Source organism: Amphiprion ocellaris, chromosome 22 (genome assembly GCF_022539595.1).
Source record: "Amphiprion ocellaris isolate individual 3 ecotype Okinawa chromosome 22, ASM2253959v1, whole genome shotgun sequence".
Taxonomy (NCBI): domain Eukaryota; kingdom Metazoa; phylum Chordata; class Actinopteri; family Pomacentridae; genus Amphiprion; species Amphiprion ocellaris.
In genome coordinates, this window is record NC_072787.1 from 3,597,032 (window position 1) to 3,618,345 (window position 21,314).

At 39.8% G+C, this 21,314-nt stretch overlaps 1 protein-coding gene across 1 annotated transcript in view; it reads left to right on the top strand.

The window, feature by feature from the left end:
- reck (reversion-inducing-cysteine-rich protein with kazal motifs) overlaps positions 1-21,314 on the top strand; it is an 81,644-nt gene that overhangs the window by 44,750 nt on the left and 15,580 nt on the right. The window contains exons 12-19 of the mRNA XM_023271774.3: positions 50-186; positions 1,846-1,989; positions 2,058-2,246; positions 8,678-8,800; positions 10,312-10,483; positions 13,945-14,134; positions 15,622-15,832; positions 15,989-16,062. Of these exons, the coding sequence (XP_023127542.2) occupies positions 50-186; positions 1,846-1,989; positions 2,058-2,246; positions 8,678-8,800; positions 10,312-10,483; positions 13,945-14,134; positions 15,622-15,832; positions 15,989-16,062 (1,240 nt within the window). The remainder of the gene's footprint in view (positions 1-49; positions 187-1,845; positions 1,990-2,057; positions 2,247-8,677; positions 8,801-10,311; positions 10,484-13,944; positions 14,135-15,621; positions 15,833-15,988; positions 16,063-21,314) is intronic.

Sequence of the window (21,314 nt, forward strand, 5' to 3'; positions counted from 1 at the left end):
ATATGTTGCAGCTTAATTTAATGTTGTGTTTTCTTTCATCTGTCCTCAGGTCAGATTGTGTGGACATTCTGACCCAATGTGGGGACAAGAAACGTTTTCACGAAGGACAAACACCAGAGAGAATCTGTGAGTTGCTTTCACCCATTGATGACCCTGAACGCTGCATCCCACTCCACAGATACCTCAGTAAGTCACACTGTACAGCATACACTCCTCAGGAGAACCTGAAATATTTCCTCCAGTGCAGATCAGTATTAGTTTTTCTCAGTCGCTTTGGTACATTTCTCAAAACAATCCATACAAATAGTAAAATGCCATGGATTACCTGCAAAAGCCAGTCTCTTGCTCAAAATCCTTAGTTAAAATCTCTAAAAAGTAAATATCTGTCAATGAACATGTCAGTGGCATCAGAATGACAAGTCCTTGTGTCATTGTGTGTGGATCAGACAGTCAGATTACTAAGTCATGTTGTCATTACAACAGTGTTCTCTGGAGGATGTTCTGATGTAAACTGTGGCTAAAGTTTTGATGACAAGATTCACATTTACGCTTTTACTGTTGTAATTTGTTGACAGACCACATCATTGTGATACAGCGCTGCATAACGCAAACAAAAAAACAAAAAGACAAAAATATAAATGTGAACATAGGACGATCTCTTTAGGGAAAACTGTCCATGCAGTGCTGTAGGAATTCCAGTCCAGTCTTCCTACACCTCCTGACGTTCCTGTCTGTTGGGACACAAATTCTCATCCACATCACAAATATCTTCTCTTGCATCTTTGAGTGATTTCAGAAAACTGTAACCCTTCACACATTTCCCTTTGTTGAAGAAAATCAAGATTCACCTGGTAGTAATTTACCAATTCGGGACAGATTTAGAAAAAAGTCTAAAGGAAATGTATAGAAATATCCTTGACATATTATGACAACTTGTTCAACCTTTTTGCATGTAAAGACTGATGCGATGAACTAATGCCTAAATGTGGAGGGTGAGACTATTCAACAGAGACTCATTAGAATACATTCTGATCAACATGACATAAGCAGCTGATAATGTAGGAAACAGCAGAGAATTGTACAAAATCATTTGCATGGATTTACCAAAGCATTTGTAAATTGTTGAAAGAAATGAGAAACTGCTTTTTTGATGTGCACAAGTGACACAATGATGTGAAGATTGAACACGCAGTTTTGAGAATTTCAATTCTGATCTGAGAAATGTACCAAAGCAACCGAGAAAAACTAATTATTTTAGAGACGCAGACATGAAAAATTCCAACAAGATGCTGTGACCACTAGAGGGCAGAAGATCACATCGGATCAGAGACGGTCACAGAACTCACTTTATTTTATTTAGGCAGTTATGGCTCACATTTTAGCCAGCAGTAAAGATGTGTAAACACATGTCATAAATGGACAGAATCAATAATGTGTTGCTTACAGTGAAGTGTAAATACTGAACAGTCATAAGACAAGTTGTATTATGAAGAGAGGAGCTGAATCTGCAGCATTATTGTTTTTCCTGGAACAGCATGAAGAAGAAAAGACTCTTCATCTCAGACAACCACAGCTGGATGATCATGTTCTCTGTGGCTCTCAATCCACATCAGATTAGATGTTCCCAATGATCCACACTTTTTAGAAAATATATGGTGTCCAGAGAAAGAATCTCATTGCCTTTTCTCTGACTTCTTTTTGTAGTGAAATAGCTACTGGACGGAACTGCCATAAAAACTGTGTACATGTACATACTATCATAAACAGAAGGTATTTTCATATCTGATATACTAACTATCATGTTTAATCTTATTTTCCACCTTCCCCCCAACACACACTGTCCAGTGCCCAGTTCTCTCGGCAATAACATTGTTGAGGAGGTCATCCATCCATGTAACCCTAACCCCTGTCCCAGCAACCACTTGTGCCAGGTCAACAGGAAGGGCTGCCTTGACGAGCTCAACTGTCAGCCTTACCTTTGTGTGCCAGGTAGGACCATCTGCACTTTTCAGCAGCTTTAAAGCGTTCCAGAGTCTGAAGTGTGTATATGTTTTCAGGCTGTAAATTGGGCGAGGCCTCTGAGTTTCTGGTGCAGCAGGACACTCGTATCCAAGTGCCGACTCGCACTGGTCCTGCTGGGTGCTACGAGGTGTGCAGCTGTGGACCCAGTGGGCGCCTGGAGAACTGTGTGGAGATGCCCTGCGTGGACACCAACAAACCCTGCATTGTAGGAGGCCAGAGGAAGAGTAAGATCTCCCTCATGTATTTTTTTCTCTTCAGTATTTCTACTAGTCCCTCTAGCACTTTCCAGACGTGCACTCCTTCCCATTAACCTAACAGCAACCGAATGAGACAACTTCATGTCTAAACTAGTACCCTGTAGTGGCAATCTTACTGTACCTAGTCACATTTTGGTATCACTTTAAAGTTGGCAAAAGTCTAAACTGCATTCAATCACATAAACAGATAGGTGCATGTAGGTGGCAAAACTGAATTGTAGAGTTATTTGGTCAAACTTTTTCCCCCACGTTTCAGCGCTGATATTTGTTCCAAACATCACTGAGAGCAAAAGACACAGTTTGCTGCCAAAGTGACAAAACACTTTTTTCATTCACTTTGCTCTATTATTTCATAACTATTACAAACTGTAAAATATCCATAAACATAAATCTTTACTGTGATGAAGACTGAACAGTCAGACTAATGATACTGACCAATAATAAATGTAATTCAGTTTTTGACAAAACATTAACAGTAGCAGGTAGTTGTTTACAGCTGTTTGAGTTTATTGAAACAAAAAGCAGGATCTGTATGAACATATGAAAGTAAGAGAGGTACAGGCATTTGTGAATGTCGACCAGCAGCATTACCTTCATTATTTACCTATAATTACAAATTGTCGCTGATACAGATCAAGATCGAACAAGAAGCCACACTGTGTACTTGTCTTTACCTTAGATAGGTGAGCTGTCACACAGTCACAGTTTATCAGCTGCAGTTAAATTATTTGTTACATACTTAAGTCCCAAGCTCCTTCACAGCTGCCATAATATGTTCATATTGCAGCATCAATTGCATTAGGATCTGTGTCAGAATGACAGAATTCCATCACTTTAACAGATTGATGAAACAGCAATGTCATGTATCTCATGTCTGAAATGGGTTTAACAGACATGACAGTCTCAATTTTTTTTTTATGTCTAGCATGTCTTTTACAACAAGATTGTAATCCTGTATTGTAGCAGCACCAACTGGTGGGATTCAAGTGTTAAATCTTACGAACTTTGTTCAGGAACTAATCTGGTAGTGGATGATGAAAATCACAGCAATAACAAGCTTAGGCCTCCACTGGAGACATGATATCTCTGCACGATCCTCATGAAATAAGTTTTTAGACTAATCAGTTGCTGTGGAGAGGAGAATTAAATTTGGACAACTGTGATTCATCTACAGCATCTTCATTACAGCAGCAGGACACTGTTCTCTTTATGTCATGCAGTTTCATACAAAAGAGGAGGTTGTTGTGGATGGTTGTTTCTCCTAAACGTGTGAGACCATCCTGTTACAGTCTGTCTCCTACCAGCATTAAGTGTTTGTTTTTGTCACAGCACAGCTCAGGCACTTGTTGCATCAGATTGAAGGAAGTTTTGACTTAGCCTAGTTTCAAACTGTTGAGGTGTTTACTATGTGCAAATCAACAGATCACTAAATCAAAACTTGTTATATTCCTCAAAGTTCCTCCTCCACCTAAATTAGATGTCCCTAATCGTTTGCATCCACAAAGTGTCCTGTGGAACTGTGGCACAGCATAAAGTAAGATTTTTAACATACGACAGACAGAACTGCTCCCCATTTACTATTATTATTAACTGAAAGCTGTCTCCTGTCTGAAAGCTGTTTGTTAAAGATATATCCATGTCAGAAAACGTTTTGTAAATTAGCTTAGGTAGCGGTTGTACTACCAGGTAGAGCCTCTTACTGTTTAATAAGGCCGAAGACAGTAACTTGTTTCCTGTGTCTAATGCTGTAACAGCCTGAGATAGCGGTCACTCAGACTACGGACAGTTTTATGTTGCTGCAAAAACTGTTGGAAATGTTCAAAACCAAATTCAAAATGCAAATACAGTTGTATTTAGTTTTTTTGGGAATTGGTGAGGTGTTTTTTGTCTTGTGTCTCCGAGAGCATTGTTGGGGGGGGTTAGCAGAATTCTGTTGTGTTTAATTGCTTCAGGTCAGTGACTATGGGCAGGTAATAGTCTCAGCGTGGTCTAAACAGCAAATCTATAGCCACATGACACTTTACTCATGGGAAATGATTGCAAAACTATTTTTCTTGGGTAAGCGCTGGACCAGGCTAGTTATTGCAGTTAATTATCAGTTGTTTGTAACGTATAGTTCAAAATGCTTCATGTTGACTGTATCTGCTTCTGAAATTTCTAATGCGAGTTGATTTTGTGATGAACAGTAAGTGTCAGTGGGTAAAAATGGCTATATCAACATATGGAAAAACGTCCTCTGTATTTGATTTACTTCGAGGATTAAATGTTCTTATTATTCTGAGTTGTTAACGTAACCAACAATCGATTTAGGAGATTGTTCAAAATTTCCATTCCTAATTTTTCATAAATGGGTGGTCCACAGGCCCACTTGCCCCTGCATGTGTGCTCTCAATTAATTTTCCTTTCAATCGTACCCTCATTGTTAAACAGCAAAAGTCAGAACTTTTCCCACATTAAGTAAAGGTTTTGGTTATATTATGATCAGCAATTTGAGTCATTTCAGCTTTGATTTTGTTGCATTCAGCTTTCAGTCTCGGCTGCTGTGGAAAACAAACCAGACAAACACAAATGAGAGACTGCTTTAAATTCAAAACACATAGTTATTACAGTTTCGCTTTTGTGATTGTGTTTGTTCCGGTAATCAAAAATTGGCACAAAACTAAATTTGTTTATGCAACAAATTGTATTATTGGTCTTTTCAACTGTGTAATCTCTAGCCTCTGCCAGCTACCTGTAGGTTTAGAATGTGGTTCACATATTCAGTTTAGTGAGCTGTTTCTGCAAGCATTTTTTTTAAAAATCAATCTTATCTTTAATCAGTCTGTTGAATGCAACTTTCACTCTCCATGACTCATCCATACAGAAATTCTCAATGTCAAACTTAAGAGAAAGGAGAAAGTTTAAAGCTTGAAAGCCTGTGATCGAGCCTCAAGAATATGTAAGAATGTGTCTGTCATGGACCAGGAGGTTTAGAACCCAGAGAGCAGGCAAACAGACAACAGAGGGAGACAGGTCAGATTGAGCAGGGTTTATTTATAACACAACGAAGCTACAGAGAGTAAAACCAAACTAAACTCTATACACTAAAGCAACAACTAAACCACAAACTAGAAGCCAGACTAATTGAACCAAGGAATCAGGCTTAAATTTAAACTGAAGGTGATTAGCATTTAATCTAACAAAACGGCTGACTCACAAGAATCAGAATCCTAATGGAGTGGGGCCGGCCAGGCTCAGAACCCGGCGGTCTGGGAGACGTGGGCAGGCGCCGCACCGTGAGGCGGGAACACGGGTCCGGATCACCCGGCAGATCAGCCGGGCAGAACAGAGTCGACAAGGGGGTCCGAGGCCTCTTCCAGAGGCGGAGCAGAAAACCGAATTCCAGCTAACGGCTGGATCGGCAGGGCTGAGGCAGAAAGCGGGCAGTGCGGCCAGGCAGAAATTACGGGCGGAACAAAAAAGGATTAAAACACTGATCACCCAGAGAATGTGCAAAGAATGTGCCCCCAAAACCAGACCAGTTGGCATCGTGATTGACACTAGGATCTCGCGGAGACTGGAGAGCAGACTGGGCGCCCATAAATCCCGGCTCTGCTCTAGAGGTGGGCGGATCCTCTGCCGTGATGATCCACAGCTGCGCTCCCTCTGCAGCTGTAATCCATTCCCCCCACTGATTCTTGGCAGCCAGGAGTGTAGCCAGAGGCAGGAGGTGCCAAGGATGAGACGAGGAGGAGAAAAGGAGGTAGAGAGAGAGGAAAAGAAGGTGAAGAGGGGAGAGAAGAAGGCAGGAAGGGGGGCCAGGCAGGGATCATGACAGTGTCATTTACAAACCCAAACTTTTACCAATCATCAGCTGCCTGTTGCTCATTGTGCCCAACCAGCTGGAGCAAGGCTAGCTGCCCCCCCCCCATTTCCAGTCTTTATTCCAAGCTAAACTGACCGACTCCTAAATAGTAGTTTTAATCATATTCTAACCATGCACTCAACTCCTGCTAAGATCTCTCTTAAAGCAAAGTACATTTTGGAAATTTTGTGACAAACTTCTTGCATTTATAGAACTAAGCCAATGGGATTAGAATTACAAGGATCAGTTGTATATATGTTAGAATGCCAAGTTATCCTAGGTTAATAGTGGACTTGTTTGTCAGGACTGTTGTTTACTGTTTAAGCAGTACAGGATATACACTAATGCTAAGAAGCACTTTCTATAAGAAGAATTCTGATAGCACTGCTGTGCCTCAGATTGTGAAGGGTAAGAAGAAGAGCTCTCAGTTGATTTCAGATCACAAGGAAGAGTGCTATGTTTGTAATGCACCTCTTAACGTAGTTCATTGTTTTAGGTTATAATCACAGCCTGTCATTTTAAAGTCTGTTTAGTTGGGAATGTATAGAGTGGTTGTTGGAGGGGATTTAGGGAAGTCTGTGAGAGGTCTAAGAGGGGAAACCCTGGGCAAAAATGTTCCACAAAGCGCTGAGTGCTCACTACTGCTGTGAGCTCACCATAACAACTGATGTACATGACTGTAGCTGTATTTGTAGTTTTAATTTTCACTACTCAGAGAAATTCTGGAATAAATCAAACTGAAAACTAATCTGTCAAACAATGCTGTTTTATTGTGGCCAAATGGGATTTTGGCTGCCTTAAAGTTTTGATTTACTATGCATTATAAGCTGACAAACAAATGAAAACAATGTGTATAGGAGTCACACAGCATCATTTATGCACTAAATATTAAAACACCTTCATTATTAACCATGTTAGCAATAAGTGCATTATTGTTTGGTGTGTGTCTCCTGAGAGACTAAGAGACACAGTCCTTATTTAAATTCCATTAGCCTAATGAATTAGTTTCTCTCTTTGTTACTTATTGTCTGGTTTCAGTTAGTGCAAGCAAACCTAAGCTTTTCATTATGAAATCATCTAAATGAGAAATTGAGGTTTTTAAAAAGTTAACTTTCTCTGGTCAAAACTGAGAAATGTTAGGAAGGATGACTTTCTCTGGATGCAAATGTTCCCGAGTCTTATCCACAGTTTCAAATTGATGAATTTTTAATGTGACAGAAAAGAAGCATGGCAAGCACAGCAGTAATGGGACTAATAAATCACTTCTTTGGTAGGAATGAGTAAATTAATAATCATTCTTTACAGAAATAACAACCAAAAAGTCAAATAAGAGTAGCACACCAGATATATTTTGTTACTTCCAGCTCCATCATCTGCACCCGAATGTTCAAATTCCATCAGCTGTCTACAACTGCACACCATCGAACAAAAAGTATTGCCTCATTAATGATGCGAAATACTACTGTACATACACCAACAGAAATAGACACTCCACAGGTATTCAGACAAGAATAGTTTAAAAAAATGCAATAAAAATTTAATACAAACATTGCATATGAGTAAAAATTGTACCTAAAGATGTTATGAGAAGAACAGAAAAACAAATGTTATCTTAAGAAGAAAGCAAAAAGTGTTTGGGGATTTTCTTTGGCCAGAATGAGCCTTTGGGGATTGATTACACATAATACTAAGCTTGACTGGTCCATAAACATACTGTACTTTAATGTACCACGAGTCAGGAGGGGTTAATTGTTTTCCATGCAGCCTTAGCAGCATGGTAAACAATTCTAGCACAATTTAGCAGTTAAAACACAGTGGGTCCCTTTCCATTAATACTATTACGCCAAACCTACTAACATTTTTGCATTACTTTCAACACAAAAATTAACCTTGAATGAACTTCATAGCAATCCCGAGCTTCACTCAAAAGTAGCAGTTCTTGACTACAAAAAGGAGCAATTTGGGGATTTGTGAAAACACAAGAAAAATTACCATGATGAGTGGTCTCATCCCTAGCTTTCTGTGCTGACTAGTTTGACTTGTTAGAGACAATGTTTGAATTATTTACTTTGGCTCTTTGTATAACGGTACAGTGTATCTGAATAAAACCCATTTCACACATCCCCCGTCTTTGAATGACACAAAGCCATCAGTTTAAAAGTTGACAAATGTTGCACTCCTCATCTATAAAGTCCTGCAATGCAATGACGGTCAGATTAACATTATAATGTTAAGATGTTACTGCCTCAGCACACCGCTTTTTTACAGGATGGTTGATGCAGAGACTAAAGGTTTTCAATTGTTAATTGGTTAATCAATTGATGTTTGTATGACTGCTTTGGTCTTGTTAGTATCAACTTGGGGCTGATTGGCTGAACCCACTGAATAAAATCAGTCTTCTTTACTGACCCTATTCTCTGTTCTAAAATAAAGGCTTTTTTGTCATCTGTCTTTGCTGAAAGTGATGTTTTGGGAAGATGGACTGTGACATCTTGTACACTCAGCTCAACATTTTGTTCACGTCCTCTCGTATTGTCTTGCGGTGTGTTTTCAGGCCATGGGACGTCTTTCAGGATCAACTGTCACAGCTGCTCCTGCTTTGCTGGTGACACCATCTGCTCCACTAGAGAGTGTTTCGGCTTCAGCAACTCAGATGATGACCATCGACACTTTACTGGTTTGTCTTATGTCTTCATGGTTTGAACAGAGTTTGGCTGTTCCACATTAGGTTGGCTAACAGCAAAGAGTCTCAAGAATATAAGGTTGCCTTGTAGACACATATCGTAGTGTGCACACATTAAACAATCTACATTACTACTCTATGTGTCCTCATCAAAGCCTGATCATATATAAATTTCAGTAACTTGACCCTTTTTTCCATTGTATATATTTTGAAATTAAATTCAAGGCTTGTAAGTTAAAGATAAGGGGCACCAGAAAAGAAATGGCAAAAGGACAGAACTGCAAAAAAATGTACCAATAACCTGTCATTTTGTTTTACTTTCTCTGCCCTTAATTAGCAAAGACTAAAAGTATCTGTCCTGCCATCAGCGTTCATCAAGTATGGTGGAAGGTGCATAGACTTACTCAAGAGCTGTTATTTCTGTGAGTCAGCTTTCAACAAACAAACATTCAAGACAGATAAGTTCATACAATGCTGATTGAGTCTGTCAGGGCCAGGTGAGTCTTAGGGCATTTCACAGTATACAGAGTTTTAAATCTGTTGTGTTTCACTGGTATTATGTATTATGTATTGTGTTATCCGGCAATGATTGGTTTGTCAGAGTGGAAGAGTAGAGCTGCCATAGCAACGGAGACAGAGTAGACAACAGCAACTAGGAGAATGGTGGAATCTGTGGCTAGTGTTAAGCTTTGATTATACTCCATGCTGACTGCTGTGGACACTACAGATGCATAATTGTTATTGCACTACTCTCCAGTCTTATTGGAGGACTCTATTCTGTACACAAACAGTTGGTTCAGCTTCTGCATACACCGTGCATGAACTTCCATGCATGTGCCCTACAAATTTTGAGCTGGCTGCGTAAGCTGAGAAGTTTAGGGACACTCTCATGGACTTGGAAAGTTTCTGTCACATGGAAAATGTAACACTGGCCTTTCTGCATCTCTGCATGGCAATGTCAGCATCTGCCTCAGATGAAAGTGCTATGTAAACCTACTTTGCATTTATGGTTGAGTTAACAAACGAGAAGGTCGTACAGTAACTATGCATTCGTGGTTATTATACTCCATAAGCAAGTTCACTGCGTCTGTCGCTTCCATGCTTTATATTTATTGTCCATGTAAAAGACCTTGTAGTGCATTGTGGTAGTGCTGCAATGTGTTTTTAGACAGAGGATGTTGCTTGCTCGTCATTTGCATCAAGTTGAGGTCTTGGCTACTTTCTGCAAATCAGCGGCATCTGGCCCCTTCTCATCGTCTCTGAAAACTTGTTGTTATCCTAAAATGAAGACAGATTCAGGAACTGCAAGGCTACAGAGCTTTGAAAAGACAAGCTAAGTAAGTCATTTTCCAGTAAACCTTAAGGTTATATGTTGTAGCTTCTCTGGCAACTGCTACACTGCACATTAGAACTTTCAGTGTTCCAATGTCATCCGGTAAGGATGGAATGAATGTTTCCCTCCTTCATAATAAATAGTTGTGTCTCCTCCTCATCTTCCCCATCAGGTCTTCCCTGTAGCTGTCCAGACCGCTTCGTGCCAGTATGTGCCTCTAATGGGCGGACTTATCCCAGTGCCTGTGTGGCTCGCTGTATGGGATTCAAGGACCATCAGTTTGTCTTTGGCCAGTGCCGCCTGAGTAACCCATGCGCCAACAAACCCTGCCAGAGAAACCAGAGGTGGGTTCAGAAAACAGAGTAGCTGCTGCCAGCACTGAGCACCAACTCATTAACACTGAGGAAAACTCATTATTAAGATTCTCCCTCCCATTTTACTCTCTTTTCTTTCCCCCGCCACCTTCCCTGATTGATAGCCAGGGTGTTTCAGGTGATCGTGTTAAGCAGGGTTTATTCACAGATTATCATCCAGCACACTTCACCCATGAGCTCTGACCTCCTGAATGTTGCTTTGGAGGCTTTTGCTGTGTGACGGGATTACAAATCTGAGAAAAACGCATCTATTTTTGATTCTGGACAAAATATAAATGATTTCACATACCAATGGCAGATTAAGATTTCTGTTAATTGTCATATTGATACAGTATGTGTATATAATATCATGTATTGAAATATTTAGCACTGATACAAAAAGTTTCTTGCTTCATGAAATAAGCTGATATTAGAAACAGGTCTGTATTACTAACTTTCCTTGAAGAGAGAGCTTTATTTGTCTCATTAACAAACTGTGTGAAAAGATCAATGGGAAGTAGAATTAAAAAGATAATTTACTGAGGAAACAATTATGGATGGATTATAGAAAAATGCTAAAATATGTGTGCGGCAAAAAAATGACACATTGTTGTCATATTCCTGATCTTTATTATGTAATATAATAATATAACATCATATAACATAATAAACCTGTTGTCTTGATAAATTCAGCTCATTTTTGCATATGCACAAGATGCACATAGAACATACCCATTCATCAAGGTATTGCTTCATAGCACATGGATGAATTGCTCTCTGAGTATTTATTGCAGTGAGATGCAGCACATATCCAACATTAAGCTGCACAGCTTGATCTCTCTAACATTGGTATTTGCCTTTCTGTGAAGAAAAGTGTCATTGAGCAAAAATAATCTCACATTTAATCACATTTAGAACCTGCATACAACTCTCCGTCCATCTCTTTACCAATTTAACTCACTTTAAAACCCATGAAGTCATCATTGCATACATGTATATCTACATTTGTTACAGTTTTTCTCAGTTGCTTTGGTACATTTCTTGAATCATCCTCAACATTTGCAAAACACTAAATGCATTTCTCAAAACTATTCGTACAAATAACAAAACACCATGGATTACCTGCAAAAGCCAGTCTCTTGCTCAGAATCCTTAGTTCATCTCTCAAAAGTAAATATGTGTCAATGAACATGTCAGTGGCATCAGAATGACAAGTCCTGGTGTCATTGTGTGGATAAAACAGTCAGATTGCTTAGTCATGTTGTCATTATAACAGTGTTCTCTGGAGGGATGTTCTGATGTAAAATATGGCTAAAGTTTTGATAACAATTATTGTAAATTGTAGGTTACACCTTGATGTATGTGGGAGATTGATTGCAAGAGATGCTTTTACTGTTTGTATTGTAATTTACTGACAGACCACGTCATTGTGATACAGAAAGGAAAACAGCGCTGAGAAACAGCACAAAGAAAAAAGCAAAAATATAAGTGTGAACATAGGAAGATCTCCTTAGGGAAAACTGTCCATGCAGTGCTGTAGGAATTCCAGTGCAGTCTTCCTACACCTCCTGACTTTCCTGTCTGTTGGGACACAAATTCTCATCCACATCACAAATATCTTCTCTTGCATCTTTGAGTGATTTCAGAAAACTCTAACCCTTCACACATTTCCCTTCATTAGAGAAAGTCAAGATTCACCTGGGAGCAATTTACCAATTCAGGACAGATTTAGAAAAAAATCTGAAGGAAATGCATAGAAATATCCTTGACATATTATGACAACTTGTTCAACCATTTTGCATTTAAAGACTGATGCGATGAACTAATGCCTAAATGTTGTGGAGGGTGAGACTATTCAACAGAGACCCATTAGAATACATTCTGATCAACATGACATAAGCAGCTGATAATGTAGGAAACAGCAGAGAATTGTACAGAATCATTTGCATAGATGAACCAAAGCATTTGTAACTTGTTCAAAGAAATGAGAAACTGCTTTTTTGATGTGCACAAGTGACACAATGATGTGAAGATTGAACACGTAGTTTTGAGAATTTCAATTCTGATCTGAGAAATGTACCAAAGCAACTGAGAAAAACTGTAATATAACACCAGAAAGAGTAGAACCAAAGCTTAGTAATTCAGCTCATCACGTATTTGTTCATACAGAAGTAATGAAATTTTGAAGACAGATCAAACTTCTGCAAAGCCATATCTATACTTGTTTTTCTCTTATTTTCACACTACTGCTTCTCAGTTTTACAAATTACAAAGTCCCTGCTGCCTCATAAATTAGGCCTACCACACAATAAATAGCAGATTCTACTAGACTAGTTGTGTCTGTGTACATCAAAGCATATACTGGTCTTGTAACTTCAGCAATTTCTGCAAAATTCACAAATCTCAAATCTCTGCAAATAAGCTACAGTGTGTGAAAACGTGAGTCAATAAAATAATAATTTCCATTTAACAGTAAGTACATATTTTTCATACAATATCTCATCACTACATTCCACACAATCTCCTCTACCAACTGTGAAAACACATTTCTATCGCCAGCATCTTATGGTGTAGTATGTGTATAAGCATAACATTTTCATAACAGGGTTTTTATCCTCAGGTTAATATAAAATATCTGCAGGTATTATCACATCAATTGATGGAAGAGCTAGAAAGCCTAGACTGTTCTGAAAAAACAAGATACAGCATGTGCGATTAGTCTTTATAATGATTACAATAAGAACTTAAAAGCTAAATTATCCTAAAAAAAAAAAGCCTATTATAGGATTAATGTGAAGCATCTGTAGGACATGACATGTTTCAGTGGCATCAAAAGAACATGTGTGCCATGTATGTGTATGTATGTAGGTACTTTAAATGTGGTATGTGATTGTGTCTTTCACTGTGTTGTGCTGCTGTACTTTGTAGCCACTTTGGTGTGCAAATATACTATAGAGTAAAAGGTTGTTTTCTAACATGTTTCCATTTTTTCCAGTAAGAAAAGTATTGATTTTTCCTCTGATGTAGAAAACATTTGTCCTAGAATGAGCACATACACACTAATATGTGGAAGTATTTGTACCTACACAGCTCGAAACCATTTTCTGTTATTTGGGGGCCAAACAGTGCAGTAAGTGAGCAACACAGCTCGGATGTGCTGAGCACCTGATTGGTCCAAGCCTCGGAGACTTGGTGGTTGCTATGGTAATAGAGCAGGGTTTTCTGTGTGTTTGGAGGGAAGTAGTTTGCGTTTGTTGATTTGCTCTTTTATTGGAGCGTTTTGCTAAAATATTCTCCTGTGTTATTTCTGTTGTTTGACTGTGTGAATGTACATTGTGAGGTGATACTCGTGAATATCAGGTTTTATAGATGCTGTGTGCAGTGTGAAGGTTCTCCTCTGATCTCAGTTACACAGTCAGTGTCTATATAAATAACATTGTGTGTGTTGTCAGATGTATCCCAAAGTATCGTGTATGTCTGAGTGACTCGTCAGACTGTCTGCAGTACGAGTGTATTGGCCGGCCAGCAGCCTGCGATAAGAACAGTGTGGAGCCCGCCTGTGATACTGATGGCCTGGTCCATCCCAATCTGTGCCAGCTGCAGCAAGCTGGGAAAACCCTGGCCTACATGGGCCACTGCCAGGTAGGTTCCACACAAAACCAAGAGCAGCAGGGTTCAGAGACAGCTGTGTTGGTCTTAATAACACTTATTATGAAGAATTCTGACCTTGCAGTTGCTGTTTTTTGATATATCTTGTGCGTCACAAGATATATCTAAACAATGTGCAACTTTCACTGTTGGTAAAGCTGAAAAGCACTCAGCAGAGTGCAGATCTCTATCAGAATTTTAAAAATACTCTCAGTTTTATATATATATATATATATATATATATATATATATATATATGTGTGTGTGTGTGTGTGTGTGTGTAAATGTAAATGTTGCAAATATAAATAACTGACAGTTTACAATTATTTATGTATTTATGTCACTTAAATGTTTCTAGGATAGTTCGTGTCTTCATGTGTAGAGGATATACAGCAGCAGAAGTCAAACTGTGGACTTGTACAATAATGTGCTGTCCTTGATGATCTGCTGCAGCTTGAATACATTTTGATTGGTACTCTATATTTTCTCAAATAAATGTTTCATATCATTAACAGTCAATGTTATGTGTGATCCTACTTTTTTAAATAGAGAGCACAGAGAGCAAAATGAGATGTGTTTGCATGGCTGTGTCCATCTGATTTAGAAATAAAACTCTTACATGCAGTCTATATTTTACTTTATATTCTGACCTAATGTGTGATTTTAATGTCCTGCTGATCTAGGCCAACTTTTAGTCTCCCGAGCAATATTTCCCTCTCAAAGTCTCTTGGAGGAGAGATTTTATTGAATCAGGAGCAGGCTGAGGTCGTGAGTCTTTGGTCACTGCATTTGTCACTGTCAGCAATATCAAGCACCAAAACACTACTGCTGATTGACTGTGCTTGAGGGGGGACAAAATAGTTTTACATGAGATTGGAGAATGCTGATTTGCTAAATGTACATGGGTATGTGTGCATATCTTCAGTTAGCAGTTGGCTACACTGCAGCACAGACGTTTCTAAAAAGAAATAAACATGAAGCTGCTGCAGCATCCCTCTCCCCTAGCAATAGTGATTTATATTTCATGTGCTACTTTTGGTTTTTACTGTCTTTTCTATTTTAAATGCAAAATAAATAGTTTACTTTAAAAGATATTTTTAAAAATTAAAAAAACATTTTTGACCAGAGAGGATATCCGTTTCACATTCCATTTCCTGTATACTGGCTTTGACCTGTAAAGTCAGTTCAGTCCCCTTTAAACATGCATCACCATTGTCCCCAGAGGATGCATCCTAATGTTTCCACAGCCAACATTCCTCTGGAGCCACCAGGGCAAGACCACCATTTAAGGCAAGACATGTCACAGTGGATGTTCTATTTATTCGTTTTTATGTGCAAACATTTCTAAAACTTGGTTTGGTCTTGGTTTATTACTGTATATGCAGGTGAAAAAGAACCAAATAAAACAGTGTAGCTACGTGTCACATATATTCCAGGTGTACAGTATACAGTGTACAGTGCATGGTGCGCTCTGTCCTCAGGATGCCTGCAGGAAGCCACAGCAAGTCTGTGGACACAATGGTGAGACCTACAACACAGTGTGCGACGCCTTCTCTGACCGGGTGGCTGTGGACTACAGGGGCCCCTGCCATGCTGTGGGGGCCGTGTCCGATGGGGCTCCTGACTCAGCCTGCAGTTTGGTTCCCTGTCCAGCTCTCTCCACTCCAGGCTGCCGTCCTGTCACCCCACCCGGTGAGTGGAGCAATGCCATAGGTAGAAGTTCCAGGTACACCGGATAAACTGTAGTCAACACACGGGGTAAAGCTGTGTAGTGTATATGACATGTAGCTGTGTATTCATCCCTGAAAACTGCATGATAATGAGCCCTGACCTCAGGTCTGTTTTCAGGAGCCTGCTGTCCCATATGTGCCAGCATGCTGCAGATCCTCTGGAACAAAGAACAGATGAACACATTCTCTAAGGTATGGATCACTCAAAATTCTGCTGTTTTATGTGACAAAGCTTCTTCTCACAATATGGTAATAAATCATTCATGTGCCAATGAAGAGATTATTGAAGGTATTGCAGTCTTTAACCGATGTTGTGGTAACATTCAAACTAAATGGAAGTTACAGAATAATTATTTGAAGCAGCCTAAATTCAAGGTAGTGCAGTTTCAGTAGGCATTCAATTAATTTTTTTTTTTTAACTGAAATCAACATTATTAATGTATGTATTTTTAGTAGCGTGGCCATGTTTAATGTGTGTTCATTAGTGTAGCTGGAATGCAGCTGGTTGTACTAGATGTAATTACACGTGCTGGCCACGTGGGGGAGATATACATTCAAAGACTACCGCCACATACAGGCTGCATAAGCCTCTCATACAAAAGGAAAAGGCTGTTCCTGCATGTATAGTGTTTTACTCAAGTGCAAAAAAAAAGTCAAAGAAGTAGTCCATGTTCTGCACTCTTAATTTCCCACCCAAGTCTACTGCTGGGAAGGAATACAGTACAGTATACCACATACCATGGTGAAGAAGGAGAGAAAACAGAACTGAATGAAAACTGTTGCCACAAATGAGTGTTATTTTTAAAAACTATTATTTTTGGTGTTCTCAGCACAACTAAACCTCCTTACAGGCATGCCTTCCTGTCCATTAATCTGACAGCAACTGGACATGTTGCCTTCATGTCTGAAAGACCATAATGGTAACCTTTCTGCACAACACACATTGGCATTCTTGGACCTTAACAAATCACAAACTACCTCTGTAATTCTCTTTACCCTACAATTTCCCATCATTATAAACTGAAATGTCCATTAAACTCTACTGTGATGTAGACAGGGTCTGTGACACGTCAGATTAATGAGTCTCCCCAGGTAAGAATTGTGACATTAAACTTTAAGTTTACCTTGTTGATTCTGTTTGAGAGAGTCCTTTCATCTGAGATGAATGCAGCATCTGACAACAACAGAATCCATATGAACATCTCCAAGAGTATGCATGCATTTACACTTGTGAAACAACAGCAGTAACTCTAATTATCCCTGACGTGGAGACAGGGTTGGTCAGGAAACTAATGGCAAGTAGCATTGTGCACTTCTCTTTACTTCCAGCAGGTGAGCTTACCAGATTAATTTAAGTAACATTTCTGTACTTTTATTTGTAATAGACTATATTTACATCGTTGAATTGGTGCTTCCACCAGTGTAATCATCAAAACATGTGAGAAGTGAGAGATTTTCAAAGTGATGGTGGAATGTGCTTTTGTTGGTTTTGGAGAGAGTAAAATACAGGCTTTTGTTTATTTTTTTCACTCTTACATTATTACATTACATTACAGTTTAACCACTTCGACATTTCTTCACTTTTAGAAAAAGGAATTAAATGTGTAAGGAAAGTGTCAAGTGTAAATAGGAATTTTCTTACATCACAAGTGCTGGTAATTCAATGTGCAGGTAGTGTTATTTAACTGAAATAAGGCACAGTTCCTCAGCCCTTTTTTTTAAGTTTACATGTTATGTTGTTGACCAGACACACAAAGACAAGTATTCGCTATACGATAAAGGGATAAAAAAGGATGGAGATAACATGCTACACAGTACATTAAAGTCTCCTTCTTCCTCAACTCATGTATCCCAGCATACTGTTTGCTGCAGCTGAATTGTAGTTCCAAAGGTATATCCCAAAAAAAATTTACTGACCTAATATTCATAACAAACCAATTACAAATTGGCTATTTATTTTTATATTTACCTGCAGCATCCTCTGACATGGCTCCCATTAGCTTCTCTGGATGTGGGCCTAACTTGAACAGCAGCAATGCTTTACGCCCACTGAGGCATAAACACTGACATGTTAGAAGCTAATAAGTCCCATGGCATTTCATTCTGATCAGCTTAATTATACAACAAAGCCTCCTTTGGCTGTTAGTCAACTTGACTGTAATCCCTGGCACAAGCACTTCATAGCAAGACTGAGCATTAAGCCCTTTAATACCAAACACAAGCAGAGCTGATCTGATCTGCAGCTGTTCAGATACATGAGAATATAACTGCATTACTGAGCTAAAGCACTGACTTGTAAGTCAGTTCAAGTCATATGGGTTCTGTATAGCATCTTGAGACAATCTGAATTGTAATTGGCGATATACAAACAAAATTAAATTGAATGGAATTGAAGTTAGCCTGCAAACAGAACTGCTCAGTGTGATACGCAACAGGCTGCTTTTATGACTCCCCTTTATCCATTTCATCCATAAACAAACTTCCCCTCAGAGATTAATAAAGTATTTCTATTCTATTCTGTTCTATTCTATTTACCTTTCATTTACTCTTTCTTCATACAGAAAGTAAAACTTTGTTCTTAAAGGCAAATTCCACCAATTGTCCACATCAGAGAGTGTTTTTGGGTATTGTATAAAGTAGTGTAAACCCTTTGGAGTCTTCAAGTGATGCCGTTTGTGTTGGCGTTGGTTAGCTCCATTGATTGGACTGCTGTTTTTAAGTCTCAGTTTTGCATTTGACTCTTGCCATCTTGATCTTCTGAAACCCAATGTAATGAACAAGCAGTGGATCTAATGTGGGTTTATAGCACTTTCTGTGTGGGCTTTATTTTCACCCAGACCCTAAATCAATGTTTTCTATACAATCTAAGCTTTGGTCTGAAGATAGAAAAGCAGAAATCTGTTGATGTGGAGTTACAATGAAATGAGTTTACCAGACCTCTGTAAACCACTGTCCAACTCTGCTCCAGGGTAACACCCAAATCTCTAACTGAACTACCCCCAATCGGGCTATGTTGTGGGTAATGCAGGTGGTAGAGGAGTGCATGGAATCAGAAGACAGTATCTTCAGCTGTGATGCAGTGATCTTGATCCTTTTCAGGTTGTATGTTGCATGCATTGCATTTTTTAATATCAGGATCCTGTTTTCTTCCCAGCCTGTCTTCTATTCTAAATAATATATGTAACACTATCTGATTCATATATTTTTAGGCTGTATCTGAAATGTGTTCAGGTGCTTTATTTTCAATATCACATATAAATGTAACAAACAGTGTCATAACAAACACAAAAAGAAGGTCCCCGTGACCCGAGCATGGTGTACGACTCTGGCATTAAATACACTACATATATAGCTGGTATTGAGATGCAAACAGTGTGTAGATGAGCATATCATGTATAATAAGAGTGATGCAGAGTAGACAGGTGGAAATGTGCAGCTGGAAGCAGTGAGCTGGAGGAAAGACAGCAGCATCATCCCACAGTGGACATGATGGAGACTAAAAAAACAAAAAAAAACCAAACTCAAAGTCTGCCACACAGGGGTCCAAAAAAAGTCCACAATCACACTGGCAGGCAGGCCAGGCAGACTGGGTTCTTCCAGGGGCGACCCGGGGCCAAGTCAGGCAGGCGGGACCACTTCAGGACTGGAGGCAGATTCGGCTCTCTGTTCCTCCAGCATAGGCGAGGCGGCATTGACACCTTCAGGGACAGGTGAGGACTCGGCTCGGAGCTCCTCCGGGACAGGTGAGGCATTGTCGTCGACCCCCTTGGAGACAGGTTCACGTGATACTGAGGGGTTCTGGCCAGCCCCCACGGAACCAAAAACAACATGAGCCGGAGAGCAACTGCTCATATCCGGCTGCAGAGGCTGCTGAATAAAAAACGCAGATTGCTCCGTCAAATTGTCCATCAGTCCATCGACCCATGCCAGCAAGTCAACAGCTGCTTCATATATCTGTCACTCGATGTGTAGCTGATCTTGGCGGCCATGCAGCTCACTCTGGAGTGTGGTGGGGGTCCATGTTCTCACTCTGGAGGGCGCTGGGGGTCCATGGTCTCACTCTGGAGGGCGCTGGGGGTCCATGTTCTCACTCTGGAGGGCGGTGGGGGTCCATGGCCTCACTCTGGAGGGCGGTGGGGGTCCATGGCCTCACTCTGGAGGGCGCTGGGGGTCCATGGCCTCACTCTGGAGGGCGCTGGGGGTCCATGGCCTCACCCCTGGAGGGTGGTAGGGGTTAGCTGCTCCGGCAGTCACCAGGATGTGGCACGTTCCGTCGTCTTCATGTGACGGAGCGTCTTAAAACACATGTTGATGGTTTAGATGAAGAAACTGAAATGAGCTCAGAGAGATGTATAGGAGTGAAGAAGTCTAAATATCCATCAGGTCAGAAAATTCTAAAGTAACTGTAACTGGGAGACATTTGACTATGGTTGCTGGTGCTGCTAACTTCACATTTCTGGCTATGGAGCTGAGTGGGTTTCTCACTGGGTGGGTCACTGAGTGGGGAAAAATGATTAGAAACGTGAAGTGGTTGATGGTTAACCTGGACAGAGGGCTTGAGCTTAGGACTACGTTTCCCACGAACTGTCACTCAGCTTCCCTGACTTCCTGGCTGCTTGAGAGCTGCCAGGGGACGGCTAGCAGAAGCTACACTAGCAGTTGTGCTATTGCGGTCCACAGTGGCTATGGGGGGCCTGGCTAACTGCTAGCAGGTTGCTTTCCATGGTGCGGAGCCTCACCTCCAGAGCTACAAAAAATCAATTCAATTCAATTTTATTTATATAGCACCAATTACAGGTCAAATTGTCTCGAGACACTTTACGGAACCCATACGCCTGGTACATGTAATAAGACTACATTTATTACATGTACCATTATCAATAAAGGAGATAGAGGAATAACTGAACATGTGACACGCCAAGCAGGAGAGAGAAGCCATAACAGATTAAGTACAAGACTTTGAGTAATAGGTGCTTGAAGAGAACAAGTTACAATTGAAAATATTCGTGTTACACAGAGAAATTTGATGAATATCAAATTAGATAATGTGAATAAGCTAGGATAGTGAGAGAACACAACACAGAGCTAGAACAGGAAGTGACACAGTACGCTCACAGTAATGGCAGACGTCAGTCTGGATAGAAAACATCTGATTATTGGTTTTTCACTTTAGTGGATTGATTCAAAAATCATTTTAAAAAAATTACATTCCACTAAAAAGACTGTTTCCTCTCATGACAAAGAAGAGAACCTTAATTTTATTTTAAAACATTTAGTAGATGCAAGGTTTTCACTGAACACTCTGAGGAATACAGCTCTTGTACTTTTTATTTGATTGTTAGAATCTGCCTGTAAAATATTTATCATTGCAGAATGTAAACTCCCTCCAGGCTTTTTCAGTTTTCATATTCCCAGAAAAACCCCTGAGGCCATGACTGCAGAGT